Source organism: Felis catus, chromosome D1 (genome assembly GCF_018350175.1).
Source record: "Felis catus isolate Fca126 chromosome D1, F.catus_Fca126_mat1.0, whole genome shotgun sequence".
Lineage (NCBI taxonomy): Eukaryota > Metazoa > Chordata > Mammalia > Carnivora > Felidae > Felis > Felis catus.
In genome coordinates, this window is record NC_058377.1 from 4,082,042 (window position 1) to 4,096,601 (window position 14,560).

The window sequence follows — 14,560 nt, forward strand, 5'->3', positions numbered from 1 at the left end:
TTATCCCCATTTGAATACACATTGGCATAAAGTATCTGTTTTTTATAGTGTTCCAGTATGCACATCTCTTACTGTTACATAGGATACTGAGCACTCCGTTCCCATTTTCTGAAACCAAAATGTTAAATCCAACTTTTATCAACATCTTTCTCTGTCGACCTGAATCATTTGATTTTTGCCCCAAAGACGTGTCTTCTTAAGTTTGCTCTTCAGGGTATTTGTTGATAATTGAGAATCTGTCATTTATCGGATCCTCTATTCTGATAGACAAAGGAAGGTCAATGTACAATGAATATAGATGGTACTCAGGATTTGCTCTCAAATGAAGAGACTTAAGTCTGAATGAAGTCTCCATTAGTTTTCATTTGGATCCAGATACAAAAGGTCAACACCTTGTTATTGGGCAAACACTCGTACCAGAAAACTCTGAGCATCATTGTATTATCAAGCATCAAACACGAGGCAGGCTTCTCTGACTCATTAAATATATCCCTCGGGGACATTTGAGTTCATTTGGAAACATTTTTGCATTTGAAACGTCTGTATGGATACAAGATCTAATATGAATACAGATACCAGCACAAGGATCTAGATAAATTAAGTAGTGGGAGTAACTTAGATGGAGCCCAAATGGACAAAAATAAATTTCTTGGCTGAAGTCAGGGTATTAGAAAGACTAACTCTCTAAAATATTTAATAGGAAAACAGGAATCGCTTTCTTTGTTTTTCAGGTTTTTTTACTTTTTACTTGAAAATAATTTTTTTATTTTTTATTTTTGGAAGTGTAGTTGACATACAACGTTACAGTAGTTTCAGGTATACATCACTCAGTGCTCATCATGACAACTGCACTTGACATCTGTCACCACCCGTTACTGGGCAGTTACTATATTCCCTACAGTGTACTTTGCATCTCCATGACATTTCTAACTCGAAGTGTGTACCTGCAGAGAGAGAAGGAATCATTTCTAAGTTTAATGTATGTGCTACTTGGAGATTTTATTAGAAAAAGTCTAAAAACATTGGGTGGACCTAGAGTTTGCCCCTTGTGCTGTGGTCGTTCGGTTTGTGAACCACCACTACGCCCACTCTTCCTGTGCCCCTCTGCCACTGACTTGGTCCGGACCGCTCTTCCTATTCGACTTAGAATGCTTCACGTGTACAACTCTGAAGCACGAGAGAAGACAAAAATGGCACAGCATAGTAACACCCCTCATTTGCTACAATTCAAGTGCCGGATTAAAAGGAGTTTTACAGAGCTGACCTCAAGTCTAATCTGGCCCTTTTCCGGTTTACCATGAACGTGATAGAACTCTCGTTATGGCATTCTACATTTAAAAATAAAAATAATAGTACTTTGCTCTTTAAGCGCTTGAGGAGGGTAATTGTTTATGACAGGCAGGCCCGCTCCTTCAGGTGTGGCTTCTACATGTCTGCCATTTCAGTGATTTCCTAAAATAGTTGGAACAGGCAGTTTCCTCGCTGGAGGGCAAAATGCTAGCAAGGCGAGACTGGACTGATGGGACAAGGGAAAAAAAGGTACTTAACAAGGCTTTCTCCGTATGTGGGTTCGGTCGATATTAACATGTTGTTCCCTTCTTTCCTGTATTTAATTTTATTTTGATTTCCTCCAGAGATCAAAAATAGCAGTGTACGAAAAGATGTGGACCTACATGCGATCGGCAGAGCCGTCCGTGTTCACGAGGACTACAGCTGAGGGAGTGGCTCGTGTCCGCAAATCCAAGGGCAAATTTGCGTTCCTCCTGGAGTCCACTATGAACGAGTACATTGAGCAGCGAAAGCCGTGTGACACGATGAAAGTGGGAGGAAATCTGGATTCGAAAGGCTATGGAGTAGCAACGCCCAAGGGTTCCTCATTAAGGTGGGTGGGATAGTATAACAATAGAACATGTGTTGTTATAGTATTCCACCTTCCCTGATGTCCCCGACAGACGTGTTTGGTTTTGTGTGTGAACGTGGCATGTCCGTCCGTTTTCTTTTCCTCCATTTCATACGTTTTGATCAACAGTCAGGTAATTTTTTTTTTAATTTTGGAATAATTGATCACAGTTGACATGTATACCTTTTAAGGCCATATAAAAACCAAACTGGTTGAACACTAGCTGCTTCCAGCGGGCCGAAAACGTGGGTAGCCGCACTTCTGTGTCTCATCAACTTTGTCTGGTCACTAAAATCTGCGCTCTCATTTTGTCAGTTAACAATTCTACATTTTCTCATTATTTTTCCGCACTCTGCCTGCCCTCTAGTTTCTGAGTAAGAGAAAACCAACCTTTTCCTAACAAACCACTTTTTTTTTTCTTCTCCATTTCAGTGTTTCGTTTTTCACGGCATCATTATATTTCAGATCCCCGTGAGGTTGTATGGGTGCTAACTCTGTAACCGCATCTATTTATAGATGCAGTCGCTATCGGCCAGAAAGCTGGGCTCTGACTCTATGGTGCTTACTCCAGTCACACTCTCGCCCATTGCAAAGGGAGTGTGGCCTAAGTAAGATCCGTAAAATCAGACCTGACGACAATGTAGAATTGCTCACACAGAGACCCCTGCAGTGTGAGTCATGAGCAAAGCATCACACATGTGGGTTAATACCGTCATCATTGTGGTATTAATCCACATGTGTTAAAGATGAGACTTTCATTCTGAAGGAAATGTTGGTAAAACCTGCCCTTTTTACCCTTTTGGTCCTGGACATAGAGGATTCACATGTTTATGCCCAGGAGGCAGAATTTCCTCTTTTCCTTAAGCAATTAAAGGCTGCTGTTGAATCGTTGGGGCTAGAGCAAAGCCGGAGTCAGAAATGACAACTGACAAATTACTCTGGTCTCAGTGCTGCTTAGGAGAGATTCGTACAAAGCACAGATTCAAGAAGAAGTCAGAATCTTTGCTAAAGGACTTAACCACGAACCTGGTGTTGAAAAATGATGTCTCTGGTAAGCCCTTGAAACGTGAAAATAATGAGACCTGAGCCCAGTAGGAATGAAAACAATATAAAAATTACATGATTGTTTTCATTGGTTTGACAAGGGAACTGCAGCGTGCTTTGGATGTGTGTCTTGGGAGGGGTGGGTGGGGGTAACACAGATAGAGGAAACAAATGCTAGTCCTGGGAAGGTTGTATTAAACCAGTATTTTGTGTTTGCAAGCAACACCGTGATAACTAGTGAGGGCTTTCATGGTATGTCCAAAGGGACAGTTCTCAAAGGAGAGAGAACAGAAATTAGCCAGTCGAGTCCAGTTTGGGTGTGGACTCTGGCCATTGTGAAGTCAGGCTCATTTGAACATCCCTCCCGCCCCATGAAACTGGAGAAATGTTTAGGGAGAAAGCCAAACAAATAAATTACCCACGATCAGACTCTCCCCCAAAATATTTCAACCACTCAGAAACCTAAACTGGCTTCAGGGTATTCGGTCTTGGAGGGTATATTTTGCATGATGCGGTGTAAAAATCTGTGATGGCAAGGAAGCCACATAGCAAAGAAATCGCTCCTGAAAGAAGTATTAGCTCTCAAAGCAGTAACATAAGTAACGTAAGAGAAATAGACATAGACGGGGAGACGGCAGCGGTGGTTGATACATACGTCAGTGTTCAGACCACTGATCACATTCACCGGATGTCGCTTTTTCTTAATTAATTCTCTGTGGGTGTAGCTGCCTTGTCCTCTGTCTTGTGTCTGCTGATAAAGTCAAGTTCCAAGGACTGCATTTGGCCCTCAGATACGGGTGCGCCTGACTCCCATTGATGGCAAGAGAGAGACCCCCCTTAAATGTGCCACTTTGTCAAATCCACACTACGGGGATTGTGTGGGGACGAGCTCAAGGCCTTCGTCTGTCTGGAACTGTATAATCATCAGCTATTGGCTTCCCCCGCCTTTTCCTGTCCTTCCCTGGATCTTGTTAATGAGTCAATTGTTAGACCCCACTTCCTGGATGGAGAGTTTCTTTATGCACTTTGTTTTATCCGCGCCACAATTTCCTGAGCAAGCTGGCCCCTGCATGCCAAAACCCCAGGCATTCTGTCCTGTCTTGGCGAACACTGGAAGGGCACTGAGGGCTAACCAGCACGCACCTTACCCCTCACCTCCTCACTGCCCCACTCCCAGCCCTGCTACATGGGAACGGTGGGGAGAGGGGTTACGGGGCGGGGTTGGGGGTGTCATTAGGCTTATATTATCATTCTTATTTCATTAGGATCCTTGTGTTTGAACAGAGGACAACTAATAAAGAGATGGACTGATAGTCCCCCTCTGTAGGAATGATTTAGTTTGTAGAATCAAATCCAAAAGAATTTGAATTTATCACAGCAAGATCCAGAAGGCACACCTATATCAAGAGTGTCTTTGAAACCTTTCTGCCTTATTTGTTTTCCGATAGGTTCTATTTTTTTTTTTAAGTGTTTAGGTTAATACTTCTGGATACAGTGAGACTTGTCTGTTTCATTGTCATTAGTTACAAGTTTCACAAACTCTGCTGTTGTGGTTCATAGGGCAACATGAGACTTTAAGAACAGGAAAACTAGTCTTCTGTGTCAGAATGCAGACAAACGGCTAGCGATCTTATGTTAGGAGTCTCACATTTCCAAACCTGGCTGTTTGGTCCCAATGCTTCAGAATAAATGTCACAGAAAAGAGGAAGAGTATCGTGTAGAAGAATCATGATGGAAAGCCAGGGCTTGGGTCTTTAGACTTTAAAACAAATGCAGTCAGGATCCTTACAGAGACCGCTTCTGTCTGGGATAGAAAATATTTCAGCAGGGATGACCAGCACCCGTCTTTACACTAGAGAATAACACCCGGAGGTTCCTCTTTGTTCAAAGAGACTTTATGCCAGACTCTGTTTGCTGGGTTTACAGATAGCTTTCAGTGACAGAAGGCCAGTAGCTATGCTCAGAGGTTGTTGGGAATATTGGACGTTGACATAGATTCATTGAGTTTTAGGTCCTAGGAAGATGCTAGGGCTACTGATGCTGTTGAATGTGGCATCTATGGATCCTGCTATAATAAAAGGAAGCAATTACAGTAAATAAACTAGAAATACTGACCAGCGGAAGAACTTAAATCTCCCTGGCATAGGGAGATTTGTTTTCCAAAGTCATCTTCTAAAGAAGACTTTGAGTTCTCACTGTGAGAGAAGAGGACAAAACCTCCTGTCGTATCTTATCAACCCCGTCTAATCCCCACATCCCGACACTTGTCTTGAGTCTTCTTTTCACGTGAACAGTGCTACTTTTACTACTGTCCACATCCTGGTCTTCCTTCTCATTCCCTCTCCAGTACCTTTCGCAACCAGAAACAATTGCAGAGTCCTTCCTCTGGCTGGGAAATGTTTCAGGGTTGTCTTAAAAGACATGCTGTAGACAGCACTGCAGTGAAATCTGTAGCTTAGAAAATTTTTTTTAATGTTTATTTATTTTTGGGACAGAGAGAGACAGAGCATAAACGGGGGAGGGGCAGAGAGAGAGGGAGACACAGAATCAGAAGCAGGCTCTAGGCTCTGAGCCGTCAGCACAGAGCCCGACGCGGGGCTCGAACTCACGGACCGCGAGATCGTGACCTGAGCCGAAGTCGGATGCTCAACCGACTGAGCCACCCAGGCGCCCCGTAATCTGTAGTTTGGATAAAAGGGGCACTGTGTTTACCTTGACTTTACCGTCAGTACAATCAGCTTTACCCTACAGTAGATACCTGCCATCCTGCAGTTATTTATTGCATAGTAAAGTTACATACTTTGCTACCAAAATACTGTCTTTTCTATTACGTCTATATTACACCAGTTGCTATACTCTTGACTTTACTGTGCAATAAGCAGAACTGATCGATGTTGTTTAGAGCAAGTAATAACTTAGTTAATGCAGATTTACTGGCTGCTAAATAGCTGTCAGATGAGAATACCCCTTCTAAAGATACACGTGGTATCTAGTATCTCTAGGGAGCATAGCAACGGATCACATCTGAAGACTGTCCCTGGCCAAGTATATAAGAAGTTACATACTTGACCCTAATGTTTGAAGCCAAGTTAAAAACAAAAAACAACAAAACGAGTCTCCTAGCTTTTATTATTCAGCAGTGACAATTGTCATTCAAATTCTGCCTTTCTAAAAATGTTGGCAAGACTGTGTCTAAAATAAGACAAATGCTCTGTCACCCCCCCCCCACCCCGCACGCGCGCGCGCACACACACACACACACACACACACACACACACACGATGTTTTGAAAGAAAACTGTTCCAAAAGAACTTGATCAGTAACTGAAGTCTTGACAAACAGAAGGCTCGGTTGGATCTGCTGACGTCCACTTGCAGGAACCCATGGCAACAGGGGCGAAACCTTTGAAATGGAGCACACGGTGCTTAGTTTACAACAGGCGCTCAGGGCCCCAGAGCAATGGCGTGGCCAGAGAGAAAGTGCTAACAATGGGAATCAGAACAACACATCTTTCACTGGACTTTTTCTTTCAGTATTTAACACCATCCCCAGCCTCACAGGACATTTGGCCCAAGTCTAGTTCTGTGTCAGGGTCGGCAGAGTTCTGTGTAGGCCAAATCATTCCTTCCACTTCAAAGGATTCTTTAGGGCCGATGTATTAAACTTAGTATTCAAATCCATGTGTGAGAAAACGTATTGTCCCTAAGGAACTACTTTCTTATGGAGGATTGATGATACATGTTTATTCATCCATTCAAGTCTACGTAGAAGGTTTAGAAACAAAGGGTTTGCTGCATGTTGTGTGTGAAAATAAAGCTGATGTCTGTTTTTGGTGTTAGTAACAAGTCAACCATTAGTACTTAATGTGGGCATTAGAAAAACTTAAAAGTACAGAAAGTTAAAGCTGAGAGCTAGTATGCCTAGGCAGTGCTTGGCCTCAAGTGAATGAACTTTTCACGTGTTTTCCAGAAATGAGTTGCAGCAGATTGAGGCACAGTTTTGTTTTGTTTTTTAATTTTAACTTTTTTGGAAGGAGATGTTTTTGTTTATGAATAGCCTTCCTTTCTCTTGGTGCCATATGAAAAGAGGCTATAGGTAGCTTAGTTTTGGATATCCCACCATGATTGGGAACATAGTCTGTTGGACTAGGGATCAGAACACACACACACACACACACACACACACACACACACGAGTACACAGATCCCCTGGTCGTGATCTGCTTAATCACTTACCCAGTTGGCTACCAGAGATGCTGGTGTTTATTGGGGGGACCAAGTATTTTGCCCTCACCAACTAAGATGCGCATGGTAAATGTATCAGTGCTGCATGCCTCCATGCCGGGGGAAATGATCCCCTTTAGAATCCGTAGGCCTGTCCTCCCTTCCCTTCTAGGTGGTGAATCCTGAAGGAAAACAGAAAACTTTCCACTGCCCTTTGAAATTCTACACTTTTCATTCTTGCCTACGATTAAAAGATGCTTCAAATTATAGCTGCCCATGAAGAAGAAAAAAAAAATGTTGCATTTGTCTGCATTTCTTGAAGATTCAGCAGGCATTATACATGGTTTCCATTCTTCCCACTGTGAAAAGCGGCCCATGCTAATGATTTGCCTACATGTATTTGCCAGTTCAGTCAACAGATGGTCACTGGGTTCCAACTGAGAATTTGCCAGCTGGTGTTCAGCCTTGTGACTGCAGTAGGTAGAAGCACATTGCAAAGTTTCTAAACTCGGTGTTTTGCTGTGCACTCTCACTCACCATTATTACACTTAGAAGCCGGACTTGAATCACTTGCCTCAGAAACTGGGTAAGTGGTGGCCATTTTAGTTTCTAGCACTTCAAAAAGGATGCAAGTTGACGAGATAAAAATGCCGTAAAAGAGGTTCAACAGCTCAAGCCTTCACGGCCTGATCTGAGGAGAGACCTAAGACTGGACATCAATTCTGACAGTTCCAGGGAAAGCCAGAATTTCCAAACTGTCGTTCATTAGTCCCACACAATTGCCTTATGAGCAAATTCTGTAAAGGTAGGGAGTCTGCGGAAAGGATGCCTATTTCCCATACAATTCACATTGTGGTAACATGCAGTTAATGTGAGTGCCGAGCCCGTGGCCAGCCAGGTCGGGCAGCCTCAACCTACAGGTTTGAGTGTGCTTAGGAGACACAACGTGGCGCCTGAGACCAGGGTTCGTGATCTGATGTGTAATAAACATGCGGTAGATGAACCTACCCTTACACCAGTAGCGTATTGAAGTGTTTTCCTCTTGGTGGGTGTCTCGTAGCCAGACAGGTTCCACATTATGTCATCTTGATGCAGAGCGGCTCCCAGAAACAATGGCAGCGCTAAGGACTCGGGTTAAAAGGGGGACACACAGCACCAGGAAGAAGTGCCTGGCGTGTTTGGGCGCCCTGTTCTGCAGCCCTGGCTGGAAGCCCACGTGTGGGTTCTCCAGAGCCAAAGCTAAAAACGCCAGGTCTGGAGAAAAGACACATCCCCTGGGGGCATTGGCAATGCCAAGATCTAGAACAAGGCCCAACCAAGATACCTAAATAAGGAGGTAAAGGCCACGTAGTCAAAGCAAAGAATTGAAAACAACGTCCAACACAGAAGGTTTGGGGGTAGGAGGTAGGGATGTAAGGAAAATCTGTGGAACCAGGAATTCTGGAGCTGGGAAGAGAGCGAGGGCAGCAGCTGCGAGCGTACCTGGATGGGCTGCTGGTGTTTTTACATTGAATCACACGTGTTGGTGTGGTCCAGTGCGTGGACTTGCCCACACTGCAAGTCTCGGCCACAGGACAAATGCCCTGTGTGACACTTGTCTCTGCCGTGCGTCCTGCAGCTTCTGCCCCACGCTACACAGCTACTCTTTGGCCTTGTCTATGCTTAGTTATCAAAGAAAAGGTATCAGATTACTGTTCTTCCCTAGAAGACCTCAGGCTGTAGGACCACGAGTTGTCTAGATGGTAAATGCCCTTGACGTTTACGGAGTAGGAGCAGTTCTCAGAACAGCACCAAGATCAAGTGGTAGGGTTGCTTTATTATTATTATTGTTGTTGTTGTTTTTGCTTTCAGTGCACTGTTTGTGTAGGATTCTCTTCTCCAGACTTAACCTTCCTACAGGAAAGGATACAAGGAGGTCCAGCACAAGCTGCTGCAGAGGAAGGAGCCATTAAAGTTCTCAGAGAGACCACAACTCCTTGTACTCGGAGAGGGGAGAAGCATTATAGCGATGCTGTGGTACATTCCTCCCCTTACTGTCCCAAGTCCCTCGTACCTGAGGGCGTGGAGGTGGGCGGGGGGGGGGGGGGAGGTGGGGGGACTGTGGAAGAGAGGGAAGAGGGGCTCTTTATGCTTGCAGTGATTAGACACGTAAAGAACATTTTAGACGTGCCCATGTGCGCACACACACACACACACAGGACCTTGGAGGGAGAATGGCAGTCAGATTTACCATAAAACCCCACAATATCTCTAATAAACTAAAAATAGATCTCACTTTATTGTGGAGATGTAATGTACTCCTAGATGCAGAGTTCTATACAAAGCTGTTTTAATGCAGTTTTATACTAATGATAAACATCCACTTAGTACATCTTAAGTAAATAATGGCTTTCTGTAAAAATGAAAACGTACCCATAGCATATGGGAAAGCAGCCATCCGCAAGTTTAGACATTATTGTCTTCCTTTTGTCTCTAAAGATAGTATCAGCCAAGATGCGGTGGGTTTACAATTCCTACTGAAGAAAGGGGGATATAAAATAGCTTGGCCATGATTTGGAATGAGCTGGAAAATAGTAAAGACCTTGGTTTAAAATTATGTTCTGTTTTAACTTAGCTAGGAATAAGAAACTCTGGCTCATTTATTTTAACGTGTGTCCCCCTCACCCAATTCAGCCCTGCACTCTTGCTTTCAGAATGAAATAACATACATTTGAGATAACTTTGCTACAAACACCACACACATCTGGCAACATCTGAATAGAAAATGACTCTGCGAACCACCTAGCCCTGGCCCCAAGCCTTCTCTGGAACAGCACTGTATTCGTGATGAGAATATTTTGTAAATACTAATAGTACTGACAGAAGTTAGAAATACTGTCTATGTATTGTTAATCCTCCTTAATATCAGAAAAATCTGTTTCATGGTTGAAAGTAGTTTATTTTAAATGGATAGATTCCATACGCTCTGAAAACCTTAAAAAATCATTGTTTGGACTCATCCACAGAATGAGATATACTTTTTTTAATTTATTTTTTATTTGTTTTAAGTTTATTTATTTTGAGAGAGAGAGAGAGTGAGCAGGGGAGGGGAAGAGGGAGAGAGCAACAGAGAAATCCCAAGCAGGCTCCATGCTGTGAGCACGTAGCCCGATGAGGGACTTGAACCTACAGACCGTGAGATCAGGGCCTGAGCTGAAACCAAAAGTCAGACGCCTCACCAACCGAGCCACCCAGGTGCCCCGATAAACTTTCAAAAACCTTATGAAATTATTTCAGTATGTTCTTTTAGTATCACACAACTCAACAATGAAGAAAAGTTAAAGGCATAAAAATAATCCTAAGTGTCAATTCTGCCTTTCAAAGTTTATAATACCAGGATGTGAGAGAAATGTATCATTTTAAATACCACCAACCTTGCAGAGTCATATCACATGTTGAAATAAACTAGACTTTCTGTAGCTTACTTTTTTTTCTGGGGTACTCAGTGAAGAAACTGACACACACATAATTTTTCACAGAAATGTTATTCACTCTGTTTTCTCTACGTGTTCAGTCTTTGGGACTTAGCCAAAATAAGAATTAAGTTGGAGTCAGTTAAACCAATGTGACACAAACAGCTCTCTACTTTCAAAGAAAATAGGGGCATATGGACCCCTCTCCATTGTCACTTCACCATACAGAAGATTGCATAGACGGTCAAGAACTACCCATAAGGCCTCTGCTCTTACAGAATTCAGGTTGTGGCCTCTTTGAGGCTGACAGATATGCAGCTTCTGAACGTACTTCTTAAAATGGCAACATGCCAGAATCCTATTCGTAACTAAGAGAAGCCCTCATCAGATACCCAGCCCCGATTCTCCTGTCTTTTCAGGTATTTGCAGCTAAGACCACAATATTTCACAAAGGCATTATCAGCAAGTATGGCTGCTCTACATTGCTAGTGCCTTTAGCACGCAAAGTAAATTTTTTTTCAAAAAGGCACGAGAAATAGAAAATGTAGAATGAAACCAAGTATCCAGAGCCCTAAGTCAGCACCCTAATCTTTTAGCTTCTGTTTGAGGCTAGCCGGAGGTCAACAGAAGTCAACGGATCCAGCAAGAGCTGGCCTCAGTGGTCTCCCAGGGTAAAAAGCAAAGGGTGAAGGCTTCAAAAAAAAAAAAAAAGTTGCTTTCTATTAAATGATCTAGCAATGATAGTATCATCTAAGGCAAAGACTCAGTTAATACACCATCTAATTAATGTTCTTTTTAGTTTGTTCACTTTTAAGAGCTGATGTTCAAGTTTGGCTTAATGATGGAACTCTCAACATTACCAAGCAAGATATTTCTTAAGTGAGACAATAATAGTTACAGTGCAGCACGAGAGCTTTCAAAGCACTTTATTTCACTTGCTCCTTCTCACCCTCTTATGATGTCATTCTGTTCCATGGGAAGACTCTGTAAATTGGGAAGCGTTAAGTGACTTGCCCACTGTCCCACAGCTGCAATTAGAACTGAGCTCTTCTGACTCTCTCCAGTGCTCTTACAGGGAAAAGAACAAAAGAGAACTTTTTAACATAAATACAGTTTACGCTGAAAACTTGCTCAGCAGTTTCTGTGATTCTTCCGTGTTTCGGTTTCAACAGCATCCATAATCTCAAGGTGTATTGAGAATACCCACAAAGAGCTCAAGAAACCGTTTAACTTATATCAAGAACTAAACAAACCCTAGTTCAGTGGGAGACATTGCACAGAGGTAGATTTCAGGTCAACCAGGATCTCACAACAATGAAAACTGGTCCAAAGATGGGAGGAAATTGGCTAAGATCCCGAAGTCACTCAAGTCAAAGAGCTTCTCACGTCTCTGAGGGACTGTGCTGGGACATCTGAGTCCCCTTCCCAGCTTGAGAGTCTGAGATTCTGTGTCACGCAGTGGACTATCTTTAGCAGAACAACTGGTGAATTCCCTTACACCTCTTTGAAGTTGCAGACACTTAATAAGACTGGGGAGAAATTCATTCCCAGAACCTCAATAGAATCTCATCTGGTTTGGGGATCAAATAAGTCACTTCTTTGATAAACAGCTGCTTCTGTAGCATTCTGTCTACACTGTGAATAGAAAGGTATTTAGGGAAAGCACTTCTCCTTAAGAAGCACAGAGCTAGAGATAGACACAGGTCCTGTCTGTCTCTATATACAGACTTTTAAAATTATATACTGACGTCAAACTTTTGGCAAGGTACAAATCTGACAAAATTCACTGGATTATGAAAGGGGGAATAAAACAGCAAAAGTGAGACACATGTAGCTTGGATCTTTTTTTTTTTTTTTTTTTTTTAGAACAAAACGTGTGCTTCCATATCTAGATATGATGAAAACTGACCCAGGTAACATGGTATCCCACGGTGTTTTAATATGTAGTACTTGAGAGGGTGCTTTCTAAGGGCACCCTAATAACACCAACAAGGTCAATGGTACTTAATTTCCTTTTGGCCTCATCACAAGTAGCCATCAGTTTATTCTGAAGCATGAAGGCTGCACAACCAATGGAACTTTATCCAATCCATGCAGTGTCCCCAGAGTTGTTCTTACTCAAAAATTTTCACATCATTTCAGAATCTAAAGATACGTCCTTCCGATGTCATTTAGGTGACTTCCATGGATGAAGTATGTGTTTTATAAAAAGACAGTTTACTGGGTTTTTTTCCAGTTATAACACAGCCTTACAATTTCCAAAAGCACTGTTCCGGGGGGCAGGGCGGGGGGGGGGGGCAATTCCCTATTTCTGTGTATATTCTTGGGAATCTATAGAGTTTAGTGGATAAAAGGCTGGTTTGTCAAAATAGCCATTTTTAGAATTTTCCTTAATATAACAAATGAACATACAGTTCCCAAGGAAGAACATGAGGAAAAACATGTATGCTTATAGAGGGAAGTTTGACTATGCCACATTCACATCCTGTAACTTGAAGGTGATCAGAGTTCGTAGGGTGAGCGTAACGCTAAAGACACCGTAATAGTACTAGACGTATAACGTGGACTCTGCCATACGGTGTTTTTTTCCCCCGCATATTTTCATAATGGCCGTTAGAGTAACAATTACCCCATCCTTCATTCTGACGCCTCTGAAATATATGGTGACAACCCCAAGGTTCCAGAGTCCATCCATTTTCTCACCTGATGTCATTTTGCTTGATAAAGAATTTTAATAAGTTACCCAAAGTTAAATAACAATAGCACATGATCTTGTATGGGTTCAGGCTCATTCTTGGTCTCCACTTTCCTTCATGTCTCACGGAATTCAATCAATTGTCTGGTATTTGATCTGTTTTATGGGAGCCAGTCACTGTCTCTGAAATTATGCCAAAGGGTAACTAGGAACTGACTCTAAACTCAGTTAACTACACGGCAGTCTCATAAAAGACAAAGGAGTTCAAGTAAGAAAAGATTGTATCAGATGCCGTAGAGATGAAAAGGAAACAAATCCAACAACTCCTCCATACCAAGCACATGTATACGAGTATATTTTCCCCAAGGAATCCTTGATGCTGGTGTTACTGTCTCCACCCGCACAGGTGATTCTCCTGAAACTCAGGTGAGGTAGGCGCCCGTCGTTCTCTCATCCCAACTCCATGCTCCTTCTATTGTGCTGCCTTGTTTCTCTCCAGAGACACCAGGAGTCCTAGTTACTTGGAGGTACATTGAGGGAGGAAAATCCCATCTTTTCCCTGCTGTGATATCCTGTTTGGAAAAAATAAAACAAGTACATAGTTTCCGATAATACCCCATCTCCCCAACTTTCCTAACCTTGCCTTTTAATATCCCCTTAGGGTTTGTTTTCCTTTTTTTGCAATAATTCTTGTTAACACCAGATTCAGTACGGCCCCAAACATGGTGTTGGCCTGCACCAGGAACATCAGGGAAATGGGTTGAGAAGACCACAGCATGCCTCTGTGTTTTTAAGGAGCTCCAGGGGCACCCCATACACTCTCCCTGATTCACTGCAGCTGCTGAGAACTGCCCACGCAAAGCCCTTCCGTGAATTCCTCTGCTCTAAGCCAGCCTTCCGTTCGTTGGAGCTCTGACAAAACAGACTGAGAAGGGCAGACACTTTTGTCCCCCTTACACAGTGAACGTTCATTCCCCTTTGGCTTAATCCTTAAAATAAATGTTAAGCTGGATTCAATGAACGCCCCAGTATATCAGACAGTTGGTAGTGTCTTGTGAGACCTGAGGAAAGGGTTGGCCAGAACTGAACTTGACTGTAATACAAGACCATGTTCTATTATTGTTTAACTTTGGGTATTTCTCCCCTAGGAGGAGGACAGAGGAGAACTAACCAGCTCCAGGACCAAGGTAAGAGGGGAGTTTTCTTTCAAAAGAATGGGTTCCATCCATTTGAAGGAAACCCCTCC

General features: G+C 42.8%; 1 protein-coding gene across 14 annotated transcripts in view; it reads left to right on the forward strand.

The window, feature by feature from the left end:
• GRIA4 (glutamate ionotropic receptor AMPA type subunit 4) overlaps positions 1-14,560 on the forward strand; it is a 1,433,894-nt gene that overhangs the window by 1,392,762 nt on the left and 26,572 nt on the right. For 9 of the 14 annotated variants that reach the window (XM_045039802.1, XM_045039803.1, XM_045039797.1 and 6 more), the window contains one exon: positions 1,635-1,882. In XM_045039802.1, coding sequence (XP_044895737.1) covers positions 1,635-1,882 — 248 coding nt within the window. Of the gene's footprint in view, positions 1-1,634; positions 1,883-9,018; positions 9,184-14,462; positions 14,502-14,560 lie in introns of all 14 variants that reach the window. The other 5 variants (XM_045039806.1, XM_045039805.1, XR_006586765.1 and 2 more) reach the window with 2 other exon arrangements.